Source organism: Rhincodon typus, chromosome 4 (assembly GCF_021869965.1).
Source record: "Rhincodon typus isolate 14 chromosome 4, sRhiTyp1.1, whole genome shotgun sequence".
NCBI lineage: Eukaryota > Metazoa > Chordata > Chondrichthyes > Orectolobiformes > Rhincodontidae > Rhincodon > Rhincodon typus.
In genome coordinates, this window is record NC_063335.1 from 56,849,695 (window position 1) to 56,861,041 (window position 11,347).

The window sequence follows — 11,347 nt, forward strand, 5'->3', positions numbered from 1 at the left end:
GGAAGGGTCACCGGACCCGAAACGTTAACTCTGTTTCCTCCTCCACAGATGCTGCCAGACCCGCGGAGCTTTTCCAGCAACTTTGTTTTTGTTCAGTACCATAATGGCTCCTTTGACAAATATGTTTAAAGAAGGCATAAAATTTGAATGGATGCAAGGATGTCAGAGTCAGACAACTTGAAAGCTATGTTGAGAACGGCACCTATTTTAGTAGCACTGAATTATAATGAGCTATTCAAACCAGCGACATCAGTCCGTAAGATAGCGAATGTGGCTCAAACGACCTACCTGCTATTTTTCAAAGAAATTGATTGCATGTTAACAGAAATGGTCAATGTTGGATAAAAGAGATATTTTGAAATCTAGATCACTGACAATGCTGAAGAAACTTATGGAAATTGACCGCAACCATTTGAATTTTTGGAGAAATTCCAGGACAAAACTTACGGTTGTTGCTGGAGTTTAATCTTCCAGCAATAAAATTTAAAAATGATTTATGTGCCTGGAAAAGAATGTTGTATCTGATACTTTATCATGAGCACACATGAAGGAATCAGAATGCTACAATCCAAATGGACTTACATAAAATGTGGTTGCTATGAAATCCATTTTATGTTTAATGTCAACATACCGTTATTGCCAATATAACATGGAAATCGTGTTAAAAGGTTTTATTTTGATATGGTCTGAAAAAATTTGGGAGTGTTAATGGAAAATTGTTTATTCTGAGCTGGTCCAAGAAAAGTGGACTAAACACTTCAGGTCATAGAGTCATACAGCACAGAAACAGACCCTTCGATCCAACCAGTTCATCTCAAATATAAGCACGAACTAAACTAGTTTCACCTGCCTGCTCCATACCCCTCCAAACCTTTCCTATTCATGTACCTATCCAAGTGTCTTTTAAACGTTGTAATTGTACCCACATCTGCCACTTCCTCAGGAAATTCATTCCATATGCTAACCATCCGCCATGTAAAATTGCCCCTCATGCTTTTGTAAATCTTTCTCCTCTCACCTTAAAAATGTGCCCCCTAGTCTTGAAATTTCCCACCTCAAAGAAAAGACAACTACCATTAACTTTCTCTATATCCCTCAGAAGTTTATAAACTTCCCCAAGCCGCCTCTCAACCTCCTACGCTCCAGTGAAAAAATCCCAGACTATCCAGCCTTTCTTTATAACTAAAACCTTCCATACCCGGTAACATCCTAGTAAATCTCCTGTGAACCATGTCCAGCTTAATAATATCCTTCCTATAACTGGGCAACCAGACCTGGTCACAGTTTTTCAGAACAGACTCCACCAATGTCCTGTACAACCTCAACATGATTTCCCAACTCCTATACTCAAAGGACTGAGCAATGAAGGCAAGCATGCCAAATGTTTTTTTAACCATCATGTCTACGTGTGACGCAAACTTCAAAGAATTATGTTCCTGAACCCCTCAGTTCTTCTGTTCTACAACGCTATCCAAAGGCCCTACTATTAATTGTACAAGCCCTACCTTTGTTTGTCATAACAAAATGCAATACCTTGCATTTATCCAGATTGAACACCATCTGTCATTTTTCAGCCCACTGACCCATTTGATCAAGATCCCTCTATAATCTTAGAAAACCTTTTTCATTGTTTACTTTGCCACCAATTTTGGTGTTGTTCACAAACTTACTAACCATGCCTTCTATATTCTCATCCAAATAATTTATATAAATGACAAACAAAAGAGGACCCAGAACCAATCCCTGTGGAACACTGCTGGTTACAGGCCTCCAGTTTGAAAAGGAACTTCCACCACCACTCTGTTTCCTGCTGTTAAGCCAATTATGTATCCAATTGGCAAGTTCCCCTTGAATTCCATGTAACCTAAATTTACTAATTAGTCTACCATGTGAAACCTTGTCGAAGGCTTTAGTAAAGTCCAAGAAAAACAATGTTTAATGCCCTGCCCTCATCAATTTTTTTGGTAACTTGCTCAAAAAACTTAATCAAGTTTGTGAGACACGATTTTCCTTATGCAAAACCATGCTGACTATCCCTAATTAATTTTTGCCTGTGTTTAAAAGATGGGATTTATGGACATTTAATCACCTCCAACACTTTACCCACAACTGGTCAGATCACAGGTCTATAGTTCCCCCATAGTTTCTCCTTATAATCTTTCTTAAACAAAGGTACAATTTCCTCCCTTACTTTCCACAACATTCTGGGATACATTAGATCAGATTCCAGAGATTTATCCACCTTTACATTCTCTAAGACATCCCGAACTTCCTCTTCTGCAATGAGAACTGTTTTTAAAATATAAAAATTTATTTCTCTGCATTCTCTAGCCTCCATTTCTTTCTCCACATTAAAAACTGACACGAAATATTCATTTAATACCTCTCCTATTTCCTGGGGTTCAACACAAAGATGACTTCCTTGATCTTTAAGGGGCCATAACCTCTCTCTCGTTACCCTCTTGCTCTAAATGTATTTGTAGAAATCCCTTAACCTTAGCTGCCAATGTTATCTGATATCCCCTCTTGGCCTTTCAGATTTCTTTCTTAAGAATGCCCCGACACTCTTTATATTGATTAAGAGATTCAATTGAACCAAGTATCTGAAATAAGATTCTTTTATTCCTGACTAGAACATCAATATCTTTATTCATCCATTGTTCATTAATCTTACGAGCCTTACCCTTCACTTTATCAGGAATATAATGCCTCTGAACTTCCATCATCACACTCTTGAAAGGCTCCCACTTGTCAGGCATCCTTTTACCTGCAAACAATCTACTCCAATCAACTTTTGAAAGTTCTCGTCTCATACCGTTAACATTTGCCTTACTCCAATTAAAAACTAACTCTTGTGGAAGGCTCATCCTTTTCCATAACCATTTTGAAACTAATATAATACAACTGCTAGACCCAAAGTGTTCCCCCACTTTTACTTCAGGCACCTGCCCTGCCTTATTGCCCAAAAGAAGGTCTAGTTTTGCTCTTTCTCTGGTAGGAGCATCCACACATTATAAAGAAAATTTTCTTGAACACATTTGACAAATGCTTCACCATCCAAACCTTTAACACTATGGTAGGCCCAGAACAATTGAGGATTGATTTTAGCTTATGAAACCCAGAGACTCAAATTTGACACCAAAAGACTCTGCATGAATAAACATTTATGAACTAATGTAATATTGAAACATCAATTTGTAACCTTATTTCTGTCCCCTAGCCAAACCAGTTTAATTTTTTCAACTACTTACCAGCTTCAGCAGCTGAGATAAGGTGTTGAGTAGCGTTAAGTTGTTCTGGACGACCATTTTGTTTGTAGGCTTTGATGGCATTATAACTGAAAGTAACATATCGATGTTTAGTAATTCAGTAGCGATTGCCAACACAAAGAACATTACTATTATTACAGATTTTGAAAATGCTCCTATATTACTAACCTACTCAGTTTTAAGAAAACAAGGACTACTGGAGTAACTTTCACTGCAAGAACCAAATTACTCGTTTTTCCTTAACTACTTTGATTAAAGCTGAGGGAAAAAAAGATTAGAAGTTGTTCGACAGTAGCAATTATCAATTGCACACATGAGCAGAACCTAAAGCATTAAAGACTCTAGATTCTATGCAAGAGATTCTGAGACTTCTTTCTATTCATTTGGCATTTTTATCTAATCATTCAACTGCAATGAATCTGGTTATACTGCCTAAGTCTCAGAGTATAATATAGCATTACTTGTGGATACACTGAAGTGCGGCTTGGACAACATACTGACACATTGAAACTGCTGAAACTGTCTGGCTTAGAACATCAGATTCAACTTTGTGAGCTGGACAATGAACACGTGGGAAGATTACACCCAGGCAAGAATCCTGACAAGTGGTTGGCCCTGCTGCGGAAAGGAGTTTTTTTTGGCGTGATTTTAAGATTTGTAATATTTTCCTGTGTGGTTGAATTCTATTAAAATGTGATCACAATAAGGTCTATACAATGGGATTAGTGAGGAACGAAACAGCTTTGTGATGAGATAGATATTTATTTTGGTGAAGAGTGATAAACTCTTAACTGATGAAAAATAAGAAACAATAAGATAAAAAATAAAAAAAAAGATAGTTTGCTGGACATAACGTAAATGATAGTTTTACGTACACAATAGACACAAGATGTTATTGCAGAAATTCAGGCTTTAAGCGAATAAGCCACACCAGTCAGATTTATTTGTCACTTATTCTAATCACTTTTTAGAAGGAACAAGACTTGCACATAGCCAACAGACATCTCAATTTGTTTTAGTCAATGAAGTACTTTTGAAGCACAGCACACAGGATACAGGAATCATCACCTCCACCCACACTTTACTGCTCTTCTTCAACATAGTGCCACAGAATCTTTTACAAGCACCTGAAAGTTCAGACCATGCCTCAACTAAAGACCTCATCTGAATGATGGCAACTTTGACAGTGCAGCAGTCCTGAGAGAATGCACTCGAGTGTCAGGCTTAGATTTTCTCTTCTGTGTTCAAGTCCTGGAGTGACTGACATTTCAATCCGGGACCTTACAACTTGCAGGCACAAACAAATATGCTGGATATCTGTGTATATATTTAAAATTTACGGCCCAGATCTGCATTGTGCTGCTTACAGATCACAGCTGCATCTCAGTGGCAAGGTGCCGACTGTTGGCCAGGAATTTCTTCATAGGCAAGAAAAACTTTTCAGAAGGATCTTAGGACATCCTCACCTACCCCTAGCATCAAATTAACAGGTGGGTTGTGGGAGCATATGAATAGGTCATCGAACCTTTTTGTCCATAGAAGCAGCCATTTTTTTTGTATTATTTATTCAAGTGATATGGGTATTGTTGGCTAGGTTTATTACCGTGGAGATGTTGAGCTATCTTCTTGAACAGCTGCAGTCTTTTGGATGTCATACACTCACGATGCTGTTTAAGCACGGAGTTCCAAAATTTTAACAAAACAATGATAATATAGTTCTGACTCAGGATGGTATGCTGCTCAGAGGTGGCTTAGTCCACATGTATCTGCTCCCTAGTCCTTCTAATGGTATATGATGGTACTAAAGGAAGTGGCCCTGGAACTACTGGATGCACTGATGGTCATCTTGCAAAACCCTATACCACAAGGACTGCACCATTTGTGGAGGTTGGGATGGTCTTCGAATAGTCAATGCAGACTCAGTGGGCTGAATAACCTCTTTCTGCGTTGAATGGATTCTATGAATTCTAGCTGAATCTAGTCGAAGTAACATTTCTAGTACTTACAAGAAGAAGTATAATCCCCAAGATAAACCTGCACCCCAGACATTTGGGGTTACTCCTTGGTAAAGGCCTCTAATTCCTTCCTGTTTCCAGATACTTCTGAAACAATGTACAATTCCGTTGTATTTTGGCCTCATCTGCAACCCATCACTCACTGCAAGAGAAAAAAAACACATTTCCATGTTCAAGTAACTTACGCTTCCAGGTTAAATATTATGGCTTAATTCTTTTTAATCAAACTACTGAACTTTTCTAATATAATAAATGGCAACTTACAGCCCTCAGGTAGAACTCACAAATATCCATCATTCAGTTAAACACGTCTATTGCAGTGACATGAGTTAACCACTCTAAATATGTTGACATGTTGGTCATAGCACCCTCTTTCTCTGTGGATTTTTACCTTGCACATTCCAATAATTCCTTGACCAATACCACCGGGAGCTGCTTGGTCAATCATGGTGGTAAGGTCTGAAGAGATGCCAAGCAAAGTGCAGTGCAAAAATCCACAAAGTCAGGACAGACAGAAGAAAACATTTCTCACCTGCTGTGAAGGTGAAGGAAGGCTGCAATACAACAGTGGGTTCTGGTCATCATGGTTTGACATGTCACCAAAATCTGGCACCCATCAATTATTTTTTGACCACAAAAATAGCAATTTCACAGAATGATTACCAGCCAGGAATGGGGACAGTCTGACATCACCAAAATTGGATAGTGAACCTATCTAAATCAGGTGGACAATGATACTGCCCCAAGGTCCCAACATTAAATGATGTCATGCACAGGCTTCTATCAAAGTCCATCTTCCAAATCTGCGATGATGAAGGATTGCAGGCAGGGATAGGGCTGCGAAACCAAAGTCCCTCGCCACAATCTGCACCAACAGGGCAGATGCATAAATGCCACTGGGATGTCAGATTTGGGAAGTGTTGTTTGGCAGCAGTAACTGTAACTGAGCCATCTTCTTTGAGATATCCACCACTCACCCAAAGTGGTGAGGGAGCAAGAAAGAATGCCTGAAAATAGGAGGCCCCACTTTTTCCTGATTAGGGAACTACACCCAATGGGATCATTACATTTTCAGTCAAAGAAACTCCAAACTTTCTAAATTGGAATATTAGAATGGTCACGGAGAATGTCAAGAGTAACCATCCCAAAAGAAGACCTACAATCCTTTCCCACGAATTGTCAAGATTCCAAATTAACATCCCTGCCCCAATGAAACCCGCCTTCCTGAGCAGCTGAGAAGAAAGGAGGAAAATCACCTGGAAAGGTTAACAGCAAGCCTCACATCCACAGAATTGGTTGCCTTCAGATTAGGATCTTCCCCACTATGTCCTTATTGTACAAATGAAAATGTCATGAAATACGACCTTTAGCTCAGACATTGTCAATACTTTACCATCACGTGCTTATGCCTAGACCTTTGACCAACCAAGGTGTTACTGTTATTATAATTAATACCCTCTTCTACCAGAAAGAGGAAAACAAAACCACATAGGGCCATCAGAACTCCATGATCTCATTCTGTGGATTCTGACTGAAAAAGAATGCTTACCCCACCTTCCCCAATTTCTGGAATGATGCAGTTGTAATTATCTTCAAGAAGGAAAGGAAACGATGCTGCGGAAACTATCAAGATGTTTTCTTCTTGTCCACAGCAGGGAATTCCTGACAAGCAATCTCCTGAAATATGTACTTCCAGGAGGTGAAGAAATACTTTCAGAGAGGAAAGATATTTTTTGGAGGTGATGGAGTTCATGGCCACTGGCTGGAAAATTGGCAACACGCACTCTGCCTCTTCATAGAGGGCCTGCTGTATGGCATACTAATCAGGCAGTTGAGAGATCAACAGCAGGCTTTCAACAAGAGGATCCCAGTAGCTACCAAAGGCTGCTGCTCTCCACCACACAGAAGGCAATGACTGCTGCAGAAAAATTTCTCACTAGAGATGTAGGACCAGAAGTGATGGCGGAAACAGTTTTGTAGGAGAGGGCACTTTATTCATTCTCAACTCCGAATCCCCACCCAAAAGCCCAGGAGAATTCAATCAGGGTAAAGGTGCTCCCCTGTGTGGAAGTGACAGACTCTGTGAAGAGCTGTTTTGCCAATCACAGATGGCTTCTCCCAGACTTGACATTGATAGGTTTAACTGCATCATATCGAGTGACCTATTAGCATCAAACACAGAAGAGAAACAGCTTACTATTGGAAGTGGTGCAGGAAAGTGAGTGTTGCCTCTTCACCCATTTGCGCCAGGGTGCATCTCAAGTACGCCTGCGACACAAGCACAAGTAACAAATCCAGACTTTCCATTATGGTGGTTTGAGATGGAGGGTGTGGGGGAGAATCTGAGCCAAGTTGCATTTTAGTCTCTCATTAGCAATCAGGCAAGCCAATCCTCCCACTTGTGGGTTGGTACGTTCAGCTAAGCTGCCATTCACTGAGGCCAGGAGAAGTTCCCCTGCAGGTGTGTGCAGTGTGATGGCTGCACCTCCCATCTTAGTGGATAATGCTGCTCTAACAGTTATTATTGATCCCCTTCCTTTCCACTATCCCTGCCGACTTTAATTTATACACCTATGTTAAAGAAAATTGGCCATTTGAGCTTCATGTTAATTTTTTTTCCTCCTCAATTGAGTTTCTGTTATTTTCTTTCTGCAAAAAAGAAAAATCAATAAATTGCTGGACAGTTTATGGGAGTGATAGCCAAGTAGGTTATGCATCTTTGTGTGTGAATCTTCCAGTCTGCCACAAACTACTTGACAGACATGCATATATTTAGTTCTTTCCATTAAATTTAAGGTTCACATTTACAGACAAAAATACAAAGAGTGTGTTGTTTTTCATTTCCTGGTCTTGTTATAAAGTCTAACAATCCAACATTTTCCCCCATGCTTTTGTGGGATGTGAGTGTCACTAGGCCAGAATATATTGCCCATATACTGCCAATTGGCATAGCTGCCATTAGGCCAGCTGTCTATTCCAGATTTTATGGCCTTTAAATTTCATAATTTGCTGTGGTACAATTCAAACCAATTTTTTTAAAATTCATTCACAAGATGTGGGATTCAATGGCCAGGCCAGCATTTATTGCTCATCCCTAATTGTCCAGAAGGCAAAGAGTCAACATGTTACTGTGCACCTAGACTCACTTGTACCTGGGTCTCTGGATTAACAGTCTAGCAATAATACCATTAGGCCATTGCCTCCCATAAAACATAAGCCTAAACTTCTGGTGTGCCAGTATGGTGACGTTACCACAATACCATCACTTTCCTTGTAATGCCAAAACAGAAAGAGTAAAAACCAAATTGCACTCCCTCTTGGCTTTTTTATGCATTGTGTAGTTTGAAAACAGTGAAAATTTTTGTTTTGGGAATGGAACATTTCAGATTTATTTCCAACAAATCAGCAAAAACAACTGACTTATAGATTCTAAATTAAAAGACACATCTTATTTGGTAAATAATTGTTATTTGTGCTATCTTATCCAGGGGAAATCCCAAACAAAAACCCAAATAGGGAAGTAAAATAAAATAAAGAACTGTGGATGCTGGAAATCTGAATCAAACACAAAAATTACTGGAGAAACTCAGGAGGTCTGGTAGCATCTTTGGAAATAAAGAGTTAATGTTCAACCCAGTGACCCTTCTGAAGACACAGAGTTTCTGCAGCAATTTCGGTTTTTGGTCCAAATAGGAAGGCAATGTTGCTACGTAACGGCATCAGCTAATACAGTAACTGAAACTGAAGAAGCAACCTGAGAAAATGTTAAGGAAAGTTCTCAAAAGCAATTTTGACCCTGCATCTGACAGATTGCATTCACCTCAAAGGTTAACTGCCCTCTGGTGTCAGTATTGTATTAAGTACCACATAGACAGAAAACACTTTAACCTCAGTTACTCCATGTAAAATTAAACTAACCACTGTAGACGTACATTACCACAGTTTCCAAATGACTAGTGTCATTAACTACTACATCAATTTGCAAGCCACTCTCAATCTCTTTGAACTTTACCTGTCCTTGAACGTTGTCAGATCAAAACTCAAGTATCAACCAACAAAACCAAATGTCCTAACTCCTGTAGATCTTGAAGGAGAAGCTCTAGAATACATCAAGTACTTGCCGTACCTTAGCTGCCATCTCTCACAGAAGGCCACCGTTGGTGAGGAGATCAAACATGAGATCAGCTGTGCCACCTTAGCCTTCCACAAACTGTGTCAGCAAATATGCGCTAAGAAAGATCACCGCAAGAGATCCTAGTGTGCAGAGTAGTTATCCTCACCACATCCCTGTACTACTGTGACACCTGGACTGTACATTAAGAGTAAGGAAGAAATTTTTTCAGTTGTTTCAGCGGCGGGAGTCCGGGAGGAAGCGCGAGGGCACCCTGGGAAGGTAAGCTTTTCGATTATAAAAGTCTTACCTTGCGTGACTCCATTTTTGGAGTGAGTAAGTGAGGTAATATATTTGGGCGGTTGCTTTACCCGAAACACTACCTAGGTAGTGTCTCCCACCCATCCTCCTCCTCTAACCAAAAAAAAGGTTCCGAGCGCTGATTTGGTAAGGTTACTAGTTTTTTTTCAATAGTCTGTTTGGGAATTCAGAACAGTGGGAATGGATGTTAGGGCAGTTGCATGCTCCTCCTGTAGAATGTGGGAGGTAAGGGTCACCACCAGTGTCCCCACTGACTTCATCTGCGGGAAGTACACCCAACTCCAGCTCCTCGGAAACCGCGTTAGGGAACTGGAGCTGGAGCTGGATGAACTTCGGATCATTCGGGAGGCTGAGGGGGTAATTAAGAGGAGTTACAGGGAGGTAGTCACACCTAAGGTACAGGAAAAAGGTAGACGGGTTACAGTCAGGGGACGGAAAGGGAACAGGCAGACAGTGCAGGGATCCCCTGTGGCCGTTCCCCTCAAAAAACAAGTATACCGTTTTGGATATTGTTGCGGGGGGATGACTTACCAGGGGTAAGCCATGGGGTACAGGTCTCTGGCACAGAGTCTGTCTCTGTTGCTCAGAAGGGAAGGGGGAAGAGGAGGAGAGCATTAGTCATTGGGGACTCCATAGTTAGGGGGACAGATAGGAGATTCTGTGGGAACGAGAGAGACTCGCGGTTGGTGTGTTGCCTCCCAGGTGCCAGGGTCCGGGACGTCTCGGATCGTGTTTTCGGGATCCTTAAGGGGGAGGGGGAGCAGCCCCAAGTCGTGGTCCACAAAGGCACCAACAACATAGGTAGGAAAAGGAACGGGGATGTGAGGCAGAAATTCAAGGAGCGAGGGTGGAAGCTTAGAGCTAGAACAAACAGAGTTGTTATCTCTGGTTTGTTACTCGTGCCACGTGCTAGCGAGGCGAGGAATAGGGAGAGAGAGCAGTTGAACACGTGGCTACAGGGATGGTGCAGGAGGGAGGGATTCAGATACCTGGATAATTGGGGCTCATTCTGGGGTAGGTGGGACCTCTACAAACGGGATGGTCTACACCTGAACCAGAGGGGTACCAATATCCTGGGGGGGAAATTTGCTAATGCTCTTCGGGAGGGTTTAAACTAATTCAGCAGGGGGATGGGAACCTGAATTGTAGCTCCAGTGTACAGGAGGTTGACAGTAGTGAGGTCATGAATAAGGTTTCAAGGTCGCAGGAGTGTACCGGCAGGCAGGAAGGTGGTTTGAAGTATGTCTACTTCAATGCCAGGAGCATCCGGAATAAGGTGGGTGAACTTGTAGCATGGGTTGGTACCTGGGACTTCGATGTTGTGGCCATTTCGGAGACATGGATAGAGCAAGGACAGGAATGGTTGTTGCAGGTTCCGGGGTTGAGATGTTTCAGTAAGATCAGGGAAGGTGGTAAAAGAGGGGGAAGTGTGGCATTGTTAGTCAAGGACAGTATTACGGTGGCAGAAAGGACGTTTGATGAGGACTCGTCTACTGAGGTAGTATGGGCTGAGGTTAGAAACAGGAAAGGAGAGGTCACCCTGTTGGGAGTTTTCTATAGGCCTCCGAAAAGTTCCAGAGATGCAGAGGAAAAGATTGCAAAGATGATTCTGGATAGGAGCGAAAGTAACA

At 41.3% G+C, this 11,347-nt stretch overlaps 1 protein-coding gene across 2 annotated transcripts in view; it reads right to left on the reverse strand.

Moving 5' to 3' along the window:
- LOC109922853 (mitochondrial folate transporter/carrier) overlaps positions 1-5,430 on the reverse strand; it is a 27,154-nt gene extending 21,724 nt beyond the window's left edge. The window contains exons 1-2 of one of the 2 annotated variants that reach the window (XM_048595853.1): positions 5,276-5,430; positions 3,252-3,337 (exon numbers count right to left, since the gene is read on the reverse strand). In XM_048595853.1, the coding sequence (XP_048451810.1) occupies positions 3,252-3,337; positions 5,276-5,318 (129 nt within the window). In that variant the 5' untranslated portion in view covers positions 5,319-5,430. The remainder of the gene's footprint in view (positions 1-3,251; positions 3,338-5,275) is intronic. The other variant, XM_020522890.2, reaches the window with a different exon arrangement.
- Positions 5,431-11,347: the final 5,917 nt, after the last annotated feature.